The 23342-nt window shown below is 53.7% G+C and overlaps 1 protein-coding gene and 1 long non-coding RNA gene across 7 annotated transcripts; one reads left to right on the top strand and one right to left on the bottom strand.

Moving 5' to 3' along the window:
- Positions 1 to 309: 309 nt before the first annotated feature.
- msl1a (MSL complex subunit 1a) lies at positions 310 to 15904 on the bottom strand. Of its 6 annotated transcripts, XM_088623149.1 has the most exons (12): positions 13877 to 14000; positions 13530 to 13702; positions 12556 to 12691; positions 11634 to 12462; positions 8986 to 9206; positions 7577 to 7902; positions 6878 to 6942; positions 6609 to 6676; positions 6377 to 6501; positions 6165 to 6237; positions 4625 to 4787; positions 310 to 4379 (listed from the first exon to the last, which is right to left on the bottom strand). In XM_088623149.1, exons 4-11 carry the CDS (start codon positions 12288 to 12290, stop codon positions 4634 to 4636), a joined length of 1689 nt encoding a protein of 562 aa, XP_088479275.1. In that variant the 5' UTR covers positions 12291 to 12462; positions 12556 to 12691; positions 13530 to 13702; positions 13877 to 14000; the 3' UTR covers positions 310 to 4379; positions 4625 to 4633. The 6 variants fall into 6 exon arrangements, 5 of the variants coding, with proteins under 5 accessions (XP_088479275.1, XP_088479278.1, XP_088479277.1 ...); XM_088623152.1 differs by lacking the exons at positions 13530 to 13702; positions 13877 to 14000 and adding an exon at positions 15817 to 15904; XM_088623151.1 differs by lacking the exons at positions 13530 to 13702; positions 13877 to 14000 and adding an exon at positions 13135 to 13281.
- On the top strand, positions 14208 to 17362 carry LOC148638836 (uncharacterized). The gene is made up of 3 exons (XR_015931010.1): positions 14208 to 15679; positions 15783 to 16025; positions 16830 to 17362. It is a non-coding gene; the product is annotated as an uncharacterized LOC148638836 (long non-coding RNA).
- Positions 17363 to 23342: the final 5980 nt, after the last annotated feature.

Genomic DNA, 23342 nt, shown 5'->3' with positions numbered 1-23342 from the left:
GACTTGACTTGTACAGATTTCACTCTATATCCTAATCCTGTTGCCTGACTCCTGACAGGACACACCCGAAACACTGCATTTTTAATGGCAGAATTATCCTCTACTTGTTCTATAACACACTGTTACACGTGTAAGATTCCTACCAAAAGAGCTGAATCTCACGGTGATTTTGGGGGAAACCAGGTCCCATTTCTTAGAAACACCAAAAATAAACGCAGTGCAACCAGTGGCCCGTTCCTTTACTAACTCCGAGAGGGAGAAGGCAAAGCATAAATATCCCATCCCCTCCAAATAAAACATGGCATTCACTCGAGTTTGTGAATTTTATTGAAAAACAATTCCACTTTGTCAACTTTTTCACACTGAAGCATGTTTTTTTTTTTTAGAATACCAATACTGAACGTTAACACTCAAGAGTGAAGTTGAACTTTAAATAAAAATAACAGCCACGTCGTGCTTATTTACACCTTGTGTGTGTTTCTGAAAGCTATGTACAGAGGCGGTCAAATATACAGTTTGGGATTTTGTCGTCTCCCGCTGGGGAGGAGAAACGGAACCAGAAGAGGACAGAGATGCAACAGGAAGCGGGGACGACCACAGAGAGAAAGAGACGCGCGTCTCGGGGCCTTCTGATCACGGCTGCCTCGACACAGGGCTGAGACTGGCAGGTTTCTCAGCGCCGTGGAACTCGCACGAGGAGCCGAGGGAACCGGTCGACATCCCAGCCTCCGTAACCCATTCCAAACAAGGTCTGAAGCACAGGCTGATCACGGTCCTTGTTCTATTCTATGGCAGGCTTGCTTTTTAATAGTAAATCGTCACTTATTTTCGTTACTCCTTCCCAAAGTGGAAGAGGCCATCTGATTTTTTTTTTTTTACACCTCTTGCCCAGTCACTACCAGTAACCCAGGGCCCAACAGGAGGGGAGCGCCCCTCCCTGATGCCTCCTCCTGCCTGCAGGGAGCCCAGGAGGCCACAGGGGGCGCTGTGTTGTCAAGCACTGCGAGAGTTCTAACTGCCCCCACCACCACCCTCAGCAGGGGGTCAGTGACATGACCCAGGCTCGAACCCGTGCTCAGACAAGTGCCTTGACCAGCCGCTCCACACGGGGGCCCACCATGAGGCTTACCCTTGGAACTGGCTGGGAGAGGACGGCATGAGATCAACAACTGGGAAGAGCAGAATTCCAACATCAACACAAAAACGGGGTGAAAGACCGAGGCGAGGCTGAAAGAAATACTCTCATTTTTGTTGTGTTGCGCCTGAACGTGCACGACCAGCACAGAGGGGACTGGCGAGATGCGATCAATTCTGCAGGCGAAGAAGAAGCGGGGAAAAAAAACACAGGGCACAAACCGCCCAAAACAAAACGGACCCCACTGACCTCTGACCTCGCTGCCGGTCAGCTGGACACCCCTGCAAGCGACGCAGCCCCCCTGCAGCACCGACAGCGTCTCGTCTTGCATTTCTGTTTGTATTCCGGCATTCCTGAAGAAAACCAGTCAACACCTGACCAGGTAGCCTTGGGATCACACAGGCGTCAGGGATGTGAGGAGCGGACTCTGGAATCTTAACCTGAGAGGCCAGGGGGGCAGAAGGTTTTCATCATGTACAGCTAGGGTATTCCAGCTCGAAATAAGAGATCGACACAGTCGTGCTCCTCACTAACAGGAAATGCTGCTGGAAACGTGCAACCCCACACAATGTACAGCACACAGATCCTGGCTCTGTACTGCAAGTGTTTAACAAGCAAGGAGCTCAAGGGGTGGGCAGGTTGTGGGCACTGGACGCGAGGGCCAGCTGACCAGGCGGACAGAGCTCAGCTGTAAGAGCATGTTTACACAGAACCTGACAGGACGTAAAACTAACAATAAAAAGGGTAAGAAATACAATCCCCAAAATTTTAACAAAAACAGCAAAGGGATTAAAAATACCTCCAACTGAGGAACATGCAGAAGATGAACATTTAAAGAGGGAAAACAGAGCAAACCCCCTCTCCCCTCCTCCAGAGGGACAGAGGAACAGCTATATGAACCCACTTTTAGACTAGTTTTCCTCTTTGTACAGTTTATTTTTACAGCATGCGTCTCTTATGCTTTTCAACAATCAGGGTAAAGCACCACTCCTGCGCTTGAAACAAGGGGCAGCGCTCCGAGGAACTCCCACTGGACACCGGCGGGGGCTTGGGACAGCGAGGACACAAGGACCTCCGGGGTCCTGAACCGCGAGATCCAGTGCTAGACCACCACCATCCCAATGCCTTAGGAAATTCCTATATTTCCAGTGAACAGAGAAATGGGGAAACATGGCAGCTCCTTCTAATGAAGCCACTTGGAGCTCAAATCAAACGGGCTACAGCTCCCCAAGACTTTGCTGAGCTCGAAACGTTTTACCTTCTCCTGGTCAAGAGAGGACGCCGATGAGCCTCGGAAAGGGTGGGCCAGCCTGTTCATCCAGGTTCACCCGGGAGGTCCAGGCACCAGCTGCAGTGGGACCCCTGGTATTCATTCCACCTCCGACGCCAGTTACTTAATTCAACCCATTTGGATAGGATGTCTTTTCCGGGGGGCTTAATTGTGCATAGAGAAACGCAGATAAACCCACAGGTTTTGCCCGGTAGGTCTGGGGGTGTACAAGACGGTCCCGTCCCCCCAGGCTTTGAAGGGAGCTGTTCTGAGACTCAGGATAGCCGACACTCGAACAGAGGAAACGGGGCGACAGCGCTGCTGCCCCCTAGTGTCACGGCAGCCAGGAGAACCACAGCCATCCAGGCGCATTACGACACCATCAGCCAATCAGGCAGCTGCGTGCATCGTGTCAGACTGAGCTCCTGTCACAGTTCAAATGAAAACCCTCCTTTCACAATCAGCTCAACTTCCTCGGGGGATGAAATACCAGCACCTCTTTGCTGAACTCTTGTCACACAGCCTTAAGACATCCAATTCATTCTAAGCACAGTCCCTATAGAGATTTATAGGCCCAGTGAAAAGCACTGCATTTCTCCAAATAAGAAACCCACTGTGTAATCCAGTCTGGAATTTAGTTTTAAACCCCAAATTCAACAGCTAAGGACTGATCCAGACCAATTTAACCAAGTCATTAAAAGCTGGAGCATGGTAAGGGGCAGGAAGATCATATCTCTGGAATTCCAGGGCCGTGCAGTTAGAACTGTATCTGGGAAACAAACAGCACATGGCTCAAGTATGATTCAACATTCTATAAGTACTATTATTTCTAGTCCCTTAATAGGCTTGGGTGGGTAATATTTCACTGAACACTGCACTTCAGATGCTCAGACGCAGGGAACTGTAGGAGATTGTGTGCCAACCAGGCACAGGGGAATTAGCAGGGCTCCTCTCCAAAAACTAGTGACCAGGGATCTAGACAAGGGCTCCTCAGGCCAAACCTTTAAGGGCCACAAGCAATTAATGGCCTTAGCAATTTTACACCACTGAATCTCAGCTATGTAACCTTACAAAGTCAGGATATTAACCTTGAAACAACGGTGTACACTTGCGCACTTGATCTGGTGTGCTGTTTATTCCTCCGAGAGATGCAGCTGTGCACTCTTCACAGACGCAGCTCAGTTACGAGTTTAAACCGTTTTTTTTCAGTTCTCGGCTTAACCAAAAAAAAGATCTTAAGGGCTCCCGTGTGAATCGTGCTGCTTCTGTACAAGCCCGGAATTCCTTCTGCGCCCTGTGGAAACGAAAGAGCCCCACAGCGGTCAGCTGTACCCTCTCCCTGCGTCTCCCCCTCCCAGCCACGGGGCCGGGGTTCATCCCCTGCAGAGGCAGGACCCCCCTCCCCACAGACAAACACGCACCCCCCCCCCCCCATCTTGAGTCTCTCCAGCGTTCTTCCCAGTTTCCAGCTCCTCTCTCAATTAACGAGTCCAGCCCACAATGGGACTCGGAAGATGCGCAGTCCAGACCTTGCTGAAGACAGTCAGGGGATGTCAAGATACCTTACAAGGCTCTCAAGGTGTGGAGCAGGCTGTAGAGGCTTAGGAGCGGAACAGAAGTACAAAAGGTATCGTTATGCTACAGGCAGGCACGAAGAAGAACTCGATTAGGATCGACGCAGGAAGCTCTCCTCTCCGGGCGGATTCGGGCAAGGGCAGCACTTCCTGCGCTCCGCCGAAAGCGCCGCCAGATCTCATTTCTCTCCGTTTCCAAAGCGGGGGGTCAGTCTCCCTCCCTCCCTCCTCTGTGCCGGCTCGGAAGGGGCGGGGTGGAAGGGGCGGCGTGAGAAATAGGGGCAGACAGGCAGGCGAGACGGGCGCAGCTCACTTCCGGCAGGTCCGGTGGGGCGTCTGCTTCTTCTGCATCTCGATGCGGCAGCGGCTGCGCTCGTCCAGCCAGGGCAGCTCGAAGTTCCTGCCGGGGGCAGAGAGAGAGAGAGAGAGAGAGAGACTGTGGGTGGAGCGGGCAGGAGGTGAAGAGGGGCAGACGCAGGCCCGCCAGCCTCCTCCTCCAGGGACGCCACACCCCAGGATGGACAGACCACACAGAGTTCACATGCTGACGCGCTCTGAATGCGCTCACACAGCTACTCTGCCAGCTTCCCACTGGCTAACAGTTGTGGGTTCCCAGATCAAAGCAACAAACATTCATTTGCTCACTTTATCTATTCACCGTCTATGAACTGGCTTCATCACTCTGCTGTCCTCCCCACTGAGAGCTGGTGTGTGGGGAGTGTTCTGGCGCACTATGGCTGCCGTCGCATCATCCAGGTGGGGCTGCACACTGGTGGTGGTGGAGGGGATCCCCATTACCTGTAAAGCTCTTTGAGTGGAGTGTCCAGAAAAGCACTATATAAGTGTAAGCAGTTATTATTATTATTATTATTATTATTATAGCAGTGAAGACAAAGAAATGGCAAGGTGAAATGCCACTGCGGCAGTAAAAGCCAATTAAGCCATAATAGACTACGCATGTGCACTATGCCATGGCTATATGCTATGTGGAATGTTTTGTGCTGTACTCAGATGTACCGAAGCTCTGCGTCCTTAAAGATTTTCCCCAGGGGGACAATAAAAGTTTCTCATCACGTTATTAAGCCACCGTCTGGACCATGCGCTAGCAGGCGAGGAGGCGTAAAGGAAAGCCGCTGTCACAGGGAGCACGGTGCAGCAGAAAGTTCTTGCATTTTGAAGACAATGCTTTCTGTGTCTCCGCCAGCACCTAGTTCTCATCTTGAAATATATAAATCACAAACCATGCAGCAGTTCGGCCGAGGCCTCGGGCGCCCGCACACACACACGCTCACTTTAAACCGTCACCTCTCAGCCACCCCAGCACACACAAACAGAGGTCAATTCCAGGTCAGCGCCCCACCCCCACCTCCTGCAGAGAGGGGGCTGGAGAAACAGACACACACCCCCGATCTGCTCGGGGACACTGCTGAAGCACCAGCCTTGCTCCGAGGTTCATGAATGGGCTTGTGCCTTCCCAAGCTCTGGGTCATATTAGTGACGCGTCTATAGGCTGATGACCATGTGGACCCTTGTGCATTTTACAATCCCACAGGTCCACAGTTCCTATGACTTATGGATTTTACCCCATAAACAGCCGACGAGTAAAGTCATCTGAAAGTACCAGCAACTTAACTTGAAAGGAGGTTTATGTTTCCAAACACAGCTGGTCGAGGCCCTGGGCTACAGCCCCAAACAGGAGCCGAGGCAGATGGGGTAAGGGGTACCACCACCCCACCTTTGGGCAAGCACTCACAAGCCCTCTTTAGTACAATTTTTTTGCTTAGTGATCCAAGTTTTGTTTCTCGCCACGACAAAAACTTTTGTCAATAAAATAACTGCACACACTGGCCAAAATACTTCAGACTGCCCTCACCCACACCCTCTGCGAGACCACGGTGTGCACCCATTGGGGCTCCACAGTACCTGCAGCCTGAACCTCCACCCAGCCGGAGGGCCCCGAGATGAGGCCAGAGGGAGTGGTTTGCAACGGTATCGAGGTCCTAGGATAGTCCCGAGGATAGAGCGACACTGCAAACTCGACCGCAGGTCTTCTGTCCCTCACACTGACGTTTTTACGCGATAGAGAGTCGCCCATATTACTCCAGCCAGTGGATCGAGGGTATTGGACACGGGATATGTTGGAAGTAGGATACAAAACGCTCGCCCGGGGGAGCGGGACACTTACTGCTGGGTCAGTTTCGGCAGCGGCCGTCCGAAGGCGACGACGGGCAGGAAGGGCGTGATCATCAGGGACTCCACTGCAAAGGAACAGGGAGAGAGACGTCAAAGGCAGGAAGACCAAACCACCGGGTTCTCAGCCTGGGGTCCTCTGCTGCCGCCTCCTCCTGGGTCACCCCGGTTTTTGAGAACGGGGACACCGCGTCCTGAAGCGCGTACCGTCGTCGGTGTCGGGGTAGAAGGAGGAGACCTCCGGCTCGCTCTCCTGGATCCCCTTCTTCTTGTACATGCGCTGCTGCAGGCGCTGAAACATGCGCTGCTCGCGGATTCGCTGGATATCCCACCTGCAGGCGGGACGGGGGAGAGAAGAGTCAGTTTAAGCTTGAATGATTCCTCCTCGTCTGCCTGCGTTTTGCCGTGTTTTTAGGAAAACAGCATCTCTCCTCCTCACCTCTTCCTCCTCTTCTCGTCCAGCTCCAGCTTGGCGTGCCGTTTGAGAAACGCGCCGTCATCCAAATTCTACACACAGGAGGATTAGAAAAACAAGGAATCACACAGGTGGCTCGCTGCACCCCACACAACCCCGCCACCTGAAATCCTAACGCGCGTTTACAGGGGAGACGTCAGTATTTCCTTCAATCTGCTGCTCGTCCTCGGCGGGGGGAGCAGGGAATGTCCCCCAGAAACCGCGGCCCCGACGGGGAGCTCCTGGGGTCTCACCTCCGCGATGTCCGACGCCGTGGCCTCTTCCAGGGGCTCGATCGTGTTCTCCCTCCAGGAGGGGACTGAAACAGGCCAGAGAGCAGGAGGTCAGAGGAGACGCGCGAGTGCAGGCGCTGACGCAGGGAACCAGCTGCCCGACTCCATTGGCACTGCTTGCACTTCGCTTTCTGAACTCATTCCTGACAGAAAAGATGACTAGAGGACAGCGCAGTGTTCCACATTCAAGCCCAGGGAGTGGATTTAAGAAGCACTGTTTTTAAGACTGAACACAATATGGACTTCTTCGTGCAAACCAGGCTGGTGTCGGGAGACGTATTTTTAGAGCAGATTTGCTGTGATCCTTTAGGACCCAGCTGGAAGAGATCCTCGGATCATTAGGCTACTAATAACCAAGCAGGCAAGACGGCTAAACAACTTCGCCATTTTCAAGCTCTTTTATCTTCTTAAGTCAGGGATCTTCAGGGCAGCTCCGGGAAGGCTGGATCCCGTTGTGGGACCGGGACCCCCCCCACCCGTGGCCCGGATCAGCCGCTGTCCCGGGACCCCCCCGTGGCCCAGTTCTGTCGCCATACCGGGACCGGGACCTTCCCCCTCCGTGGCCCGGTTCTGCCGCTGTACTAGATCCGGGACCTCCCCCCCACCTGTGGCCCGGTTCTGCCGCGGTCCCGGGACCTCCCCCCTGCGGCCGGTACTCACTGGCCACGACCTCCTCCTTCTTGGGCGAGGGCTCGCGCAGCGGCGAGGGCGGCGGCTGGTGCCAGCGGCACAGGTACATCTCCGTGGTGGCCATGTAGGGCAGCTCCTCCATCTCCGCGGCGGCGCCGCCGGGCTCCTCCCGGGGCTGGGGGGGCGTGTCGCCCGGCGGCCGCCCCCCCGCCGACGTCTTCTCCGGCGTCTCCTTGCTGCGCAGCTCCCGCTGGCAGGGCGAGCCGCCCTCCGACTCCGACTCCTTCTGCGGGGACAGCTTGGAGGACTTCCCTCGGGATTTGGGAGTCTTCTGGGAGTCCAGGAAGGAGAACTTTCTAAAGTGGGGGGGGAGAAAGACTACCGTTACAAACAAGAGATAGGGCTTAAATAAAAACAAGTACCAGGACTTGACGCCTGGGGACTCAACACCACCCCTTTAAAACAGCTCTTCCCGGGAGCTCTCTCCAGACGCGCGCCAACTGAAGGCTCATAAAAGAACAAACAAAATGGGTGACCACCGTTGAAACTGCAGCCGTTTTATCTTGAACACCAGTTCATATGCTTACCTAATTAAAACAACAAGGCGTCGTTAGCAGTCTGAGTGCAGCACAGCGGACTATGAACAAAAGCCAGGCAATCAGAACGCACAGAAGGCGACATTGTACATCCCTTTTTTTTATTTAAAAAAAGTGCTTTTGTCGTCACACAAGGTTAAAATGCATTTTGATTTTCCCTTTTCTCTACTGGTACGTCTTCTAAACTGTGCTATAAAAAGATCAATTGCAATTCCTTAAAAGTCCTATTACCTCTGTTTAATAAATTCAATCCGAGTAATTCCGAGGTTATTCAGAATTCCCTGTCCGTAATAGAGCAAGTGCAAAATGCTGTAATTTATTCATATTTCTGCAAGAGTTTGTACAGGCACTGGTTTTGCACCTCGGATTAACAAACGCAACAAAACAAAAACCAGCCAGGTCAAAACAGGCATTCGATCTCACCTGGGGAGAAATCTGCTCTAATAGATTCACACCCCTGTTGCAGAATACCTGTCAGCATCAGACTCTTAACAGGAGAAATACAGACATAATCATGGGCAAAAGCTACACAGTGAAAGCAGCAGGTACATCGCAGTTAGCTGTTAAGTCCTCGACAACAGGCCTAGAGGGCCGCAGTTAGCTCCTATTCCAGGTCTAAGCCCATCCAACAAAGGCCCAGCGCATCCTGCTTCCAAGGTTGGGATCGATAAAAGTCCCGCTGCTCTGTGGCCCTGGAGTGGACTAGAGGCCTGGGGGGCCCCCGGCGGGGTGGACTAGAGGCCTGGGGGGCCCCCAGCGGAGTGGACTAGAGGCCTGGGGGGCCCTGCTGCTCTGTGGGCCTGCTGCAGTGGACGAGAGGCTACAGCCCCAGGGCGGCCCTACCGTTTGGGGCCCTTGATGGCACGGCTGAAGGGAAGGGGCTTTGCGTTGTGGATCTGCGGGCTCTCCGACCCGCCGCCCTCCGGGAATTCCTCTCTCTCGGGGGTATCGGCCTCCCCTCCCTGGTCCTCGGAGTCGGGGGACTGGAAGAGCCTCTGCTTGTCGCGGGAGTCCTTCTTCACCAGCTGCATCCGCCTCTCCATGCGCTCGAGCCGCGCGAGCAACTGCGCACACAGACACAGGCAGGCGTTAACCCCGCACCTCGCCCGCCGCGGGGCCGATCCTCTGGGCAAACCGCGCAAGGACCGCCCTCCGCTTCCCTGCATCTTTCACCCTGCTGACGGGATCGATGGTGGAGATCGTACACAGCTAGAGGCCCAAGCCCTGGGACCCAGCACCTTGAGCAGTGCTCTTCAGCTCATCACAGACCCGGCAACGATCTGGAATTACACTGGAGAGCTCCTGCTGGCCTTAAAACAGCAGCAATACAGCTGCTCTGAGAACCAGCACCTGAAAATCTTTTATTACCAATCTTGTTGATTAAAACAAGGTGTACAACGTGCATCTTTCAGACTCATACACTGGCAGGGATCTTGGTTTTCCTGATGCAGTGAGACAGGGGACAGCACAGCCTTAAGAGAAGGGGCTGGCTAGGCTCACCCTACACTGTTGGCCATCCACAGCGGCCACCAGGGCACAGCAAGGCCAGGACACCCTGCCTAACTCTAGCCTCTGGTTCGACCTGGCCAACTGACCGTTCCCACTAGCGGGAATCCTGGTCGGTCAGCTGCGGACACTAGACCACGGACACTGTGCAAGTCTCTGCTGAACTGCACTAGCCTTGCGTGCTTCACAGCAGCAGACAGAGCTGGAGGAGAGGACTCATCCCTGAGGAGAGGGAAGAGGACCAAGGCACCCAAAACGTTCTACAGTTTGAAGACAATGCAGACATTGCATTGGAAACCAAACCGCAGACAATCTTTGAAAAATCCATAATCAAACGGGCAGGAAAAATTATATCAGATCCTTCCCACATCCTCAACTCTGAATATCGACTTCTTCCTTCTGGCAGACGTTTTAGGGTTCCCAAATGTAAGTCAAACAGATCCCAACACTCCTTTGCTCCACTATCCATTAAAGCTGTCAATGCAAATGTCAAGGATAAACACAGTTGTGACTCTTACGACCCACTTGAGTGCGATATGTTTTTGTGATGCGTTATAAATGTAATATGTTGTTGTGTGTTATACTGTACATATGCAATAGAGTGTTGCGCAATGTTTTTCTTATTTTTTGTAATAGAATAACGTGCAATGTTTTTCTTTTCTTCTTTTGTTTGCATTCTATTTAAATGTACAGGGGTGCAGGGTGTCCATAAAAAATTTCCCTCAGAGGACAATAAATCGTATCTTCCAATGTACCCCGAGCAGCAAGTTTTCGAACTGGACACTGCCGCTAACAGACTTGTAGATGCACCCCGAGACGTGTTCTGATCCCCTCCCTTCAGCTCAAGAGAGCCCTGTCCTCAGCCTCTCAAGCAAGGCCAAGGAAGACAGCTCTCCTGGACCCCCCCACCCCCCCACAGCCCGGACAGGCAGCAGCAGTGGTGGAGCCAAGCGAGCACCCCTGGGCCTGCGACAGCCCTGAATTAACAGGCCTGGCTGCTGGGCCCATGTCTGGGCGCGACTACAGCCCAGCACCCACCCCCACTGTACCTCCCAGGCATGAACAGGGTGACACTCCCAGCAGGGACTGAGCAGCGAACCCGCACTGAAGCCTGTACAAACCCGTCAGGCCCTCAGGAATCATGCAACACCAATCCTCAAGCAACGCCCCCCGGACCCTGAACTGGGGAAAGACTAGGAAATGTGTCCCAGTGACAGAGCTATAATCACACACTGTGCTTTATGAGCTTTCCAAGAAAAAAAAAAATACATCAGTGCAAGTGTCACACCAAAAGAGAAATCATCTTTTTTTACCCCCAGTTTAAAAGAGTTTCAGTGATGGCTAAGTATGAGACTAAAGCATGCAGTGAATGTCAGAACTGTTGTTGCACTTTCTGTCACTGCAATAGCACAGCGAGCGTAAGTCCTCAGGTCTGGTCAAACGAATTTGAAAGGTAGCAACAGCACAGGCTGCAAAGCAGAAAACCAAACATGACCTCAAACCTCGGATTCAAAACTGCAGATTGCGAAGTTGTAGCAATTTATTGGTCTAAATGGAGGGCAGCACCGTGACGCAGTGGTTAGCACTGCTGGCTCGTGGCACTAGAGCCCTGGGCTCAATTCTGGACCCGGGGTGCTGTCCGTGTGGAGTTTGCACGTTCTCCCTCGCATTCACAGGTAAAAACACAAACAGGAAGGTTAACTGGCTTCTGGGAAAACTGGCCCTGGTGGGAGTGTGCAGGTCTGTGGGTGCCCTGCGATGGCCTGGGGTCCTGTCCAGGGTGTACCCCTCCTTGTGGCCGCTGCTAGCCAGGACAGCTTTGGGCTCCCCCCCGGGCTCTGTGCTGGAGAAACCAGTTCGAAAGTCGACAGAATGTGGACTAATAGGCCAGATCGCCTGTCACCCGCCCTTTCAAATGCAACAGCGGCTCACAGGAAGAGGTGCAGGACTGGCGCCCCGCCCCCCCCCCCCCCGCCCCTGCGTACCGTCTCCTTCTCGGCCTTCAGCTCGTCGATCTCCTTGTCCTTGGACTGCAGCTGCTGCTGCTGCTGCTCGATCAGGTCCAGCTGCAGCAGCAGGATCTGGCGCAGGCAGGTGGCCTGCGTGGGGCTGTGGCCGGGCGCCTTCCGCCCGGTCTTCCACTTGCCCTCCGAGCCCAGCTCCGGCGGCCCCCCGGCCGGGGCGGGGGCCCCCCTCTCGGGCCCCTCCGCGCTCCTCCCGGCGGCGTTGAGCGCGGGCGGGTCCGTCTTGCCCATGGAGCTGTGGGTCTGTCCGAACAGGGTCTTGCTCTTGGCCGGGGTGCCCTCGCCCCCCATCGGCTTCCCCGGGGCCGTCAGCGCCCCCAGGCTGACCCAGTTCTCCTCCTGCCCCACGGCCGCCCCCTGCGCCTTGTTCTGCCCCGCCGCCACTGGCGTGCGGGCCGCCTTGCTGGCCTGGGCCTCCCTCAGCTTCTTGGCCTTGCTGCCCGGGTGCGGCTGACCCCCGCTGTTGCGGATGTCCCCCAGGACGTCGGGGTGCACGTCGGCGGCGAAGTCGCGGGGCTCCCTCCTGACGCCACTGCCCGCCTGCAGTCGCTCCAGCTCGATCTTCTCCGCGTCCAGCTTGTAGCAGCCACTGGCGAAGACAGTGGATCTCATATTCATGGCTCTACGCAGACATGGGGACACGCTCGGGCTCGGCGCTACCCCCGGCCCCTGCAGAACCCCCAGGAACTCGGGTGGGCTTCTGTCCGGGGGGTAGGGTGGGGGGGGGGATCTGAATAAAAACGTATCGCGGGGGGGGGGGACAGACAACGATGCTGTAGCAGATCTCGACCTGGAAAAGACAGAAACAGAGCGTGGACACGCGTGCTCTCGGGTCGTGGGGAAGACGCTCCAGTCTCAGATCGGCGACCCTGCACCGACTTACCTCTCGGTTCGCCCCCCCCCAGGCGGAAAAAAACAAGGAGGGGGGGGGAGTGAAACAGTCCCTCAGATGCACTTCAAAATCCGCCCGCGGGTGCCAGCTGCACTGTCCTTCACCGGCTGGCCTTCGCCCCGCAGATCTGCAAGCGAAAGGACGGGCACCTCTTAATTTCAAACCGGCCGCGGCGAAGCGGACCCCCCCCCCCCGCCCCCTCGCACCCGGGACACACGGCTTAGCGCCGGCGGGGTGCCTCAACCGCCGCTTTCTTCCTCTCGGCTTACGAGGCACTCTCTTTCTCTTTTTTTTTTTTAAAGGAAAACCACGGAGTGGCGAGAGCCCGCAGTCACAGCTCCTCCATTTTAGATCTGCAGCCAAGACGAAAAACAATAACAGTCACTCCAGCGGGCTCGCCGCTCTCGCTACAAGGCGTCTACGGGACACGGGGGAACGCCATTTTAAAGCCTTGAAGGCGGTTTCTTTCGCCCCCCGGTGTTTTTTCGGCGAAGATTACGCGATTTTTCGACAATTTCTCACCGCCCCCCCCTCCGTCCGTCCCGTCCCCGGGCCGCCTCTCCGGCTCACCTCTCGCCTTCATGTTGAGCAGCTCGAGACTCGTTTAAAGCGCCTCGCAGCGCGCCTGCGCAGCTCGCCGGGGCTCCGCTTCCGAGTTAAAGGCGAGGGGGGCGGTGACGTCAGGGAGCCCGACCGCGCTGCGGGGTTTTTTTTTTATCTTACCCCCGATCGGTTTTTTTTTTTAAACGACCGGAGATTAAAGGGGAGTAACGAGAAGGCGGGCGCGTGCCGGGTCGCTGGCAGAAGCAAACGACGGCAGGAAAGAAGCGCGAGACCGCAGTTTCCACTAGAGCGACAGGAAGAAAGAGTGGGGGGGGGAAGGAGATGAGACAGAAGGAACTAGAATAAGGAATTGAAAAAGAGCACGGAGCTAACGGCCGGAGCTCACTGTAAACTTCTAATACCTTGTTTAAAAATATCTCCGAGTCGTCCCACGCACGGCAGCAGGGACCGTGCACGGTGGTCCGGTCTGGGGCGGCTCTGTCCCCGCAGCGCCCTGAAGGTCCCACGCGAAGCTCTCGGGGTTTCGACACGCTGAGCGCCCAGGTCGCCCAGCGGCGCGCGTTTGTCTCCGTTTCTGCGCAGTGGAGGGCAAGAGGACCTGACTGTAAAATGGTGGCGGATCCCGCTGGCTGAGCCGCTGCTACCGCTTGATTTCATGGCATCTGTACGGACACCCGTTTGCGAGCGCGGGTCGGCTGGGGGGGCTGTGAGACGATAAGGCGAGGAATGAATAACCGCGCCGACTCACATGGTCCCGCCGAGAGCACCGTCTCCAGCGGGGGGTCTGGTCTCCCCGCTCAGTTCCACGCGTGCCGCCACCGTGCGGGGGCCACCTGGAAGAGTGTCCCAGCCGTGACACGTCCACACTGGAGACAGACTGAAATCACGCGGGATTGCAGGGGACATGTGTTCCGTTTTCTTAAAATATCTTTCATGCCTTCAGTGTAAACAGGTTCCGAGCGGTCCTTTCTCAAGTCTCTTGAGTTAACTGTAAGGTCATCTGCTGCAGTCTGTCTTTAAAAAGCTACAGCTTTTATTTCCAGACATCGTAGTAATAATAATAATAATAATAATAATAATTCTTATTATTATTATTATATTATTATTATGTTGTTGTTGTTGTTGTTGTTGTTAGCACCCACACTCAAAACGCCCAGCGAGCATTATTACAGCGTTGGTAGTGCACTATAAGACAAATGCACTTTTTTAAACGATCTCCACAGCGATTTCACCGACCTTACCCAGAGACACCTCGGTGTTAAACCGAGAAATGTACTGCTGTGCGTTTTTGTAATTTTGACACCTAACTAGTGTCGTCACTGGGACAGACGGCTCTTACAAGTGACATACCACTTTAATTTAAACAGGACGCCAAGAGTGTATGTTTGAATTCCCCGGTGGGAAAATGAGGTGAGTGGAATTTGACCAACATTCGGTCTCAAGAAATAGTCCTTCCGGCAGACCGGCGCTGGAGAAGAGCTGTTTTTCTCGCTTGAAACACTGACTCACCTGAGTGCCGCCGGGAGACGGAGATCAATGCGCACGGCCGCGCTCCGGCTTGAAAGCCCAGCCGATAGACTGAAGCGCGGGGGCGTTTGGGAGGGTGGGGTGGTCGGAGCCATTTATCATAATATAATAATAATAACACTCATATACTGTAGCTCTTTTCTGGACAGTCCACTCAAAGCGCTCTACAGGTAATGGAGATCCCCTCCAGCACCCGTGTGCGGCATCCACCCCTACTCTTCAAGAAACATCCTGCGATTTTTAATGACCACGGAGAGTCAGGACCTCGGTTTAACGTCTCATCAAAGCATGGTACCTTTTTACCGTATAGTGCCCCGCCGCTACACTGGGGCATTAGGTCCCACACAGACCGCAGGGTGAGCGCCCCCTGCTGGCTCCACTAACACCTCCTCCAGCAGCAGCCTCAGCTTTCCCAGGAGTCTCCCATCCAGGTACTGGCCAGGCTCACACCTGCTGAGCTCCAGGGGGTTGCCAGCTGGGAGCTGATGTCGCCACTGGCAAACTTCCGGCAAGCTGGGACCCAGGTGCGGGACTCCAGTAGGCACTGCACAAGTCTTCAAATCACTGATCGCCGCAGGGCTCGGAAAGAAGCGTTCAACTGGTCAGGTCAGCGAGGGGAGGAGCCCAGAGGGGACGAGGAGTGTCACCGGTGTCCCAGTTTCCTTCACGACACGGCTAATTAACTGTACAACGGCCCGGCCTGTCCTCTCTTACATCAATAATAACTTCTTACACTTCTATAGCGCTTTTCTGGACACTCCACTCAAAGCGCTTTACAGGTTGTACAGGGCTGGACTGAGCGCCGGCTGCCCCTCTCTCCTTCGGGCTCCACACCGCGAGGTCTGGGGTGCAATCAGACACCCCGCCCGGGCAGCTCGAGTCCGACAGGGTCCCCAAGACCCCCTTCGCAGGAATCCATAATAAACCTGCTTTACTGGACTGGGAGCCTTTCCCCCAAATCCTACATTTCTAAAATAAAATTCAACTCTGCCAACATCTTAATCACTTAAGAAATCGGAATAAGGTGAACGTTTTTCGATATGCTCAGCACGTATTTGTTTTTTGCGCTGACGTGATGTTCTCAAAGTCCCCTTCCACTCATTGTGTACTTCGATGTGAACCCCCAGGTGTTAATTCTGGACGTGTTCACGACTTGCTTACCTGGCCAGCCGCTGTATGGCCGCGCGTGAGTCGTCACAGGTGTCCTAAAACGCGCAGCGCGGTATCGACACGCCAAGCATGACTCGACACAAAAGATGCTGTTCTCCGTCCTGGCCGCTAGAGGGCGCAAGACGCTCACAGACAGGTAGGGGACTGGTCGGCTGGGCTCGGTTATGTACGAAAAGCCGAGACCTGTCCTAAATATGCAGGTAAGTGCTGCTGCAGTTATTTCACTCCACGAGTAACATACACGTACCGCCGGACTCTGCAGAAGCGATCCTGACACACGTTTCTAATTCACTTTGCGCTCCACCACCTCGATGGTGCTTCTGGGTTCCACGGGACCCCAGTTCTGTCTCGGGCTGGGCTGCCAATGAATCACACGAGTTTATGAAACAGCACTGTTTTCCCCGCGGAAACCCCGGCCAACTACACACGCAGCCTTGGAACACAAACAGGATTGCTCGATATGTAAAAACACAACGCAAATGAGCGCCGACGACAACGTGTGTCAAATTACGACGGCTTTGCCACAACAACTACCGGGTTTTGGCTCAGAATAGCAGGTTTTGCACGAGTAGTTTTAGAGATCCTGTTCGATTTAAAAGGACCGGATACGTCCCGTGAAAGAGCGCTAGCGACACGGTTTCAAGGCGGTGCACGCTGCACCACAGCACCTACAGCGCTCAGGAGTGTTTACAACACGGCCCTCACATGGACGCGCCATGTGACCGCGCACAGCCACCGCAGGCCCGCGGGTGACGTCACTGCCCGCTCACGCTCAGAGCCAGGCGGCGCGGCGAGCGCCTGACGGCTCGCTCACATGGCACGCGGGTGCTGCGCGAGTGCCACTTGGCTCCAGTTAGTTTTTTTTATTACTAACAGGGAATTCTGGTGAAAGTAAAACCCACACAATAAATCAACGCCTCACGTTGTTTTGTTTCAAATGCCCGTCTTTCACGTGACTTCCACTGTTTGGCGCTGAGCTGCCCCTATATCTGTTCTATTTGCAGAATGAAACGCAGCAAAACAGTCGTTTATCAACAGATTCGTGACTGTGACTGGGAGATAATTCGGAATGAAAAGCACTTGGGTAATAAAATGAATTGATGCATCTTATCGACATGGACCTAAATAGATCTACAAAGAACAATGTGGTTTAAAGTCGGAAATATATTACAGAATGAGCAATCATGATCAATCCCCGTCTGTGTGTGTCCTGGAGAGCAAGCTGGGGTAGGCGAAAAGACGAAGAAATTGTATAGGGCTAATAGAGTGCTGTTATGTTACGTGTTCCTCCCTTTTAAGTCGACGATCAGCCATCATCGGTGACGGTGAATTAGAGAGCAGGCAGCGAATCCAAAGGATCGTTTGCACCCCTGTTTGTTTTTTAAAAAATAAACGTTGATTTTGAATCTTCAACGGACAGGTATTGGAGCTTCTCTCCCTGTCTGTGTGTCTCCTGGAGAGCAAGCTGGGGTCTGCGAAAAGACAGATTCCTAATGCAAGAAATTGTATAGGGCCAATAATAAAGTGATCTGATCTGAATGTATTATTGGGTCAATTGCATCACATTCCAGCCAAAAAAAGCCCGATCGGGAATTGGAACTGAAAAATGAAACCGTTAGTAAATGTACACGAGGCACGCAATCCAGAGCACATTTGCCGCAGTATTGACCTGATCTGCTGTCTAAACTGGCTTATTTAGCTCGATTCCCCCGCCGCCGAGCCAGTCCTCGCAGACAGAGGGCGGCGGTGATTTCCCTGACCGACATGTCTGAGGCGCGTGAGCGCACCCCTCCCCTCCGAGGCGCGTTCGGAGTCACGCGGACAGTAGGTTAGGAGCGCAAGCGGTCCGGCCTCGCGACGTGACCTACATTCACTCACGCTCAGGCGCGCGGAGGAGCCTGTACAGCACGCGGAGACCCGAGCCACAAGCAGACCATAAAAACACGTTTTTGATTTTCCTTTGCAATGACAGGGAAGAGCGTATTGTATCCGTTTTAAGACATGCACGTTTTCAGGCGAGCAACAAGGAACTGGGAGAGTAATATATATCTCAGGACTGCTGTTGTCCAGTCAGCAGCTCGGGGCTCAATACTGACAGTCAGACCCGCAGATAGTAGGATAAGCGCACGGTTATTTTTTTCCTAAACGCCGCTGGGTTTCCAGGCGAGAAGTAGGATTTAGAAGCTAAAACCACGGTGCAAGAAGGGACCGAGGCCAACACAACTGAGACGACTTCTCAAAAGAATAAAGTTACCGAAGTTAAAAGAGACAAGAGGTACTGCTAGTTCTACAAAACAAGCACAGATGGCTCAAACTGCACCAACGTGCATTCTGCATTGCCCCCTGTATATCAAACGGAACAAGTCAAGGTTCTACGCTGGAAGAAATGAAAACAAACAGCGGTTCGGCTGTGGAGCTTCTTCAGGTGTGACACGCGTGACGCGCGGAATAAACCTTCACGTGTGCCTTCGCAGCCTGCGCGTGCAGACGCAGCGCCCTGCTCGTGATCATTAAAACAGAATGCCCACACAGGTTCAAGTTCACGTTTATTTGTCATTCCAGCCACATACAAGTATACAGTGGAAGGAAATATCGCTCCTCCTCGTCCACGCTGCAAATACAGGCAGGACAGACAGGACACTGACATAGACACTGTAGACAGGACACACATAGTGCCAAGTGCAGATAGTGCAAATTACAAGGCAAATACATAATACAATCTACACAACCCACTGGGGGGATTTAAACCCTGTTTCTGGGACTGGAGTGGGTGCAAGTGCAGAATTAAAGAGAATGCACGTCCGACCTTGCAGGAACTTCTCGTAACATAAATATTCCAATTACTCTTCCGTCCTCCGGCCCATTGAAACTCCACGCCGGGTGAAGGTCAGTTTCGGAGAAGGCGCCTTCGGGCTAATAAAGCACGCGCCCTGATCCACAGCTGAGTCTCGCCGCCACCTGGCAGCCCCGCGCGCCACGAGCAGGGGGGAGAAACTGCCGCGTGGCTCTCCGGACTCGAGTTTCACGTGTGTGGAATCTTTGCGGAGGGGAGCCGCTCCAAGACAGCAGGGACTTGGAACGTCTTCTGCCCGGCCGACTGGCAATAACTACTGAGCGCCCAGAACTTCGCCATTGTCCCTTACGCACTAAAGACCCGCAGAAGGCAAACTCTTTCGTCAGAAACCGTGCTTCGCGCTGCGACAATTCAAGGCGGATTCCTGCTCGATGCAAACATTGCAGCAATTATTTTGTTATAAATATTCCAACCCCCTCAAGAGTCTCTGTGTTATGCAAAAACACAGATGCAAAAAGAAGCACTTGTATCTCTATTGAGATCACCAGCAGTCTAGGGGCTGTGTCGGAAAGGTTGAAGATGTTTACTTTTAATTCACAACGATGTCCCTGTTGTTCTTGGGGTTTTTTTTCCCACCCAAGATTGGCACTGAAAGCCAGGAAACATTGATTCTGTCGTGTTTTTTGTGATTTCTGTTTCATTATTCGTTCTTACCTCAGTTTCCAATCAAATGCTTTGTGCTGGGCAAGTCGTTGTTTATATAATTTGGAGGCAAGAGCGAGGCTGCTGTTTTGCTGCACGCGGATGCTGGAGGATGAGGCGCGGGCTGGGCTCGCGGATTCCCTCACGAGGATGGCCACGGGCCCCGAGCTCGCTCGCTCGCTCGCTCGCTCCGCAGTCTGCGCGCAGGCGGCAGGGGGCAGCTCGCCCCTTCGGACGCTTCTCAACTTCGTGTGCCCGGTGTTCATTCAGCTGGAGCAGTTTGGATCTAGTCTAGAAAGTGGAAATGACTCAAAACGGGGAAAACAACATCGTTAATTTCGTGCAAAAAATAAATGCATGACCACACACAGTTGTTTAACCTCACGGGCTAATGTTAATAAGGACACACCAGTGTGTTGCTCATTTCAACAAACTATACAATTCCTGTTGGTGTTTATAGGAACATAACCTCACTTGAGGAACATGTATCTAAATATTATGCGGCGTTTTAGAACAATCAAAGGGAACATCGTGTAGTTACTCCACACGAGAGCCCATTCTTTGCATTAGTCGACTAATTACATGAAGACAAAAGCCATCAAAGAAAGACCACCAGCGGAAACAAGACCACGGCCATCACGGTTTGTATTTGGGGAGCGGTGCGCTGATTGGCTGGCTGGCTGTCCCTGGCCCCGCCCTCTCTCGTGGTAACCGGGCAGGTAATGTGACGGCGGAACGTGAAAAGGTTTTAAAACACACAGGGGGAAAGGAGGAGAGAGACTGTTGCTACTCCACTTCTACAGAACCTCCCCCCCCCCCAGCAACCTGCTGCACATTCTGCAGTCTTCCGCTGCCCCCGGCCCCACCGCTCCTGAAAATCAGCGGGTACCGCGTTTCGGGTTGTTTCAGGAAAGGGCGCGGCTCTGCTTTGTTGACACGGTGTACTGTCCCGTCGACCCCTTTCTACTGATCTGATTTCCGTCTCCTGCACAAGGGCGGAGCGGTGGCTCTGTGGCTCAGGATCTGCACCTGTGGCTGGAAAGTTACCGGTTCAAATCCCGAAGCCGGCAGAAGAATCCTACTCCGGTGGGCCTGAGCAAGGCCCTGAACCCCAGCTGCTCCAGGGGTGCTGTATAAATGGCTGACCCTGCGCTCTGACCCCCAGCTTCTCTCCGGCTGTGTGTCTCATGGAGAGCAAGCTGGGGTAGGCTTCCTCATACAAGAAATTTTATAGGGCCCAATAAAGTGATGTTATGTTAGATCGCGGCTCCGAGCCAGGAGGATTGCGAGTCAGAACACCGTGTGCTTTTTAAATGTCTGGAACCCCTTCAAGTGATAAAGATACCAGAAACGGTCACAAGCAGAAAGAAGCCCGAGTTCGCTCTGGAACCCTCGAACCGGGTCGCAGCGGTGCAGCGCCACAGTACCAACTGTACAGCTGGAGACGGGCTGCAGGCGCATCACCGGTTACCCATTACTGTAGAGAAGCGCTATACAAGTGCAATTATTATGATAAAAAACCGAGGACATTCAGAGTTCCGTGTGGCGTCGATTCATCTTCATGCAAAACAGGTTCTGAAGCTGTACCCCCGCACACACACACACACGATCTCGGTTCCCCACAGAAAGTCGTAAAAGGATACAAGCTAATGTGTAACGCGAGGCGATAAACATAATCGCCTGTAATAAACCCCGCAATGGACCGGCCGCTCAGGTCACGTGTATAGAGAGCGCTGACTCGTGTGGACGCTCTGCTTCCGTGGAACAATAAACAAGTGAGCCAACAGGTTACTGTGTTATTTACTGTGAATACCAGAACACGCGAGCCGCACGCAGCCGGCAGACTGGGGTTCTGTCGGGTATTTATTTGGCGGGATGTCGGGCGGAGGTCGGGAGGAAGGACGATCAGTGCTCGCTCCCCGCGCGCCCGCCACGAAGAGCGTCCGGTCAGGAGACGGGTCTCCGTGAAAATAATAATAATAATAATTCCTTACACTTCTATAGCGCTTGGGACCAGGACACCGGGGTTACACCCCTGCTCTTTTCGAGAAACGCCCTGGGAGTTTTAATGACCACAGAGAATCAGGACCTTGGTTTTACATCTCACCAAAAGGACGGCGCCTGTTCACAGTATAGTGTCCCCGTCACTATACTGGGGCATTAGGACCCACATGGACCACAGGGTGAGCGCCCCCTGCTGGCCCCACTAACACCTCTTCCAGCAGCAACCTCAGTTTTCCCAGGAGTCTCCCATCCAGGTACCGACCAGGCTCACACCTGCTGAGCTCCAGTGGGCTGCCCGGTCTGACTTGCAGGGTGAGAGAGCTGCTGCCGTCAAGCTCGCGTTATAATTGAACTGTATTCGAGGGAGCTGGTGCTTCCCGGCAGCCTCTTAGTGCTTATGTCGGTGTTTTAAGTGCTCACCAGTATGAGAACTCCGCTGGGAATCGGCACACAAGAGAAGAAAGCGGAGGAGCGGAGGCGAGACTCTAAAAGCAGGTCACAGCAGAGGCGCCAGTGAGACTGAGCACTTAGTTCTGCATTCTGGGCCCGAAAGAGATCGGAAATAGAAAGCCGACAAAACTGACATGTTTCCCCTTTTTAGGTCAAGCACGACTAGGTGTTTTATTTCGGTACAATACAGTCCTAGTCGCTTTTGTCCCCCGTCGAACAACTCGCACGCAGAAGCCGGAGCGGCGCTTAGAATCGTTTGAAAGCTCTGGGGCTTGATGTCGGACATCCGGCGTGGAAATAAACAGCATCGAAGACCCGATCGACACCTGGCCTTGGGAGAAACAGGGTCTCTCTGGAGGAGGGAGCTCTCTTTCGCTGAGGCTGCTGTCTTGACTCTTATCAAAAACCCCGTGCGTGCTCGCGCGGAACAGACAACTGACCCCCCCAGTGCCCCGGGCTGACCAGACTTTATGTAGGACATCCCAGCGAGCATGAGCTCCAGTTTCCCCCACCTGGGGGGTATTAATAGCGCACCTGAGGTGTGGATGTCCCGAGCGAAGTGGGCCGCACGCCTCCTGCGACTGTCCCGCCAGACACGCCCGCTGCGCGGATCTGCGCCGTCTGCAACCCGAGCCCCGCGCCGCCCGAAGCCGTCAGGAACGTGTGCGGAGCTACACCCCGGCCGGGACGCTCCCAGGCCGAGCGAAAGCGGCCGAATTGTCCGTAATCCCAGCCTCACGGGGATAAACTCCTTCCAAGTTTATTTCCCCTGGAGAGACACACAGCTGTTTCTCGCGCTTCTCCCGTCAGTGTGACGCAGAACTGCTGTGTACATTTTCAACCACACAGACCTAAATACCGTCTCCTTTTTTTCTCGCAGGTAAAATTCCTAACGCAAGAAATTGTATATTGCTAATAAAGTGATCTTAAAAGAAAAAGAAAGCCCTAAGATATTCTACACGTCTGATAACAGGGTAATTAACTTTGGCAAACTGTCTGGATCGCGGTTTAGTATTTCTCTTGGTGCGGTTTGGAACCATCATAACTGTTGAAGTCTCATTTGTCTAATTTGACTGTGGTCAGCATTGCCGCCTCGTGGCACTGGGGCGCCGGGTTCAATTCCCGGGGGGGCTGTGTGCGTGGAGTCTGTATGTTCTCCGTGTGTTCAACTGGGTTTCCTCCGGGTGCTCCAGTTTCCTCCCCCAGTCCAGAGACACGCTGGTGGGTTAACTGGCCCTGGTCTGTATCTGCCCTCTGATGGACGAGCGTCCTGCACCGGGTGTTTCCTGCCGGTTAGGCTCCCGATCCCCTGTGTTGGATTAAGCGTTTAGAAAATTAATGTGTGTGTGTATATAGTCAGAAACTATATATATATCCATTAAGCTAAATCGGGATCCGGACGCATAAACGGGGGGAAGTGTTGCTGTCTCGCGGCTCCGCTGGCCCGGGTTCGAGTCTTTCCGTGAGCGGCGGGTGCCTGGAGCCTGTTATGTTCTCGGTGTGTTACAGAAGGTGTCAGGCTGTTTTTCTGGAAGACCTGGTTCTTTTTCCATTCGGAGTTAATCAA

The sequence above is a fragment of the Lepisosteus platostomus genome, chromosome 28, assembly GCF_059453375.1.
Source record: "Lepisosteus platostomus isolate fLepPlt1 chromosome 28, fLepPlt1.hap1, whole genome shotgun sequence".
Lineage (NCBI taxonomy): Eukaryota > Metazoa > Chordata > Actinopteri > Semionotiformes > Lepisosteidae > Lepisosteus > Lepisosteus platostomus.
The sequence above is the reverse complement of the archived record's forward strand: the minus strand, read 5'-3'. Positions and strand labels throughout refer to the sequence as shown.

What these genes read in the sequence shown, in the direction of transcription:
- msl1a (XM_088623152.1), bottom strand. Translation starts at nt 12,290, where the DNA reads ATGAATATGAGATCCACTGTCTTCGCCAGTGGCTGCTACAAGCTGGAC. An exon ending in GAAGGAGGAGGTCGTGGCCA is followed by an intron (nt 6,943 to 7,576) that starts GTGAGTACCGGC and finishes GGCCTGTTTCAG; the next exon opens with TCCCCTCCTGGAGGGAGAAC. An exon ending in CGGCGTCGGACATCGCGGAG is followed by an intron (nt 6,677 to 6,877) that starts GTGAGACCCCAG and finishes TCCTGTGTGTAG; the next exon opens with AATTTGGATGACGGCGCGTT.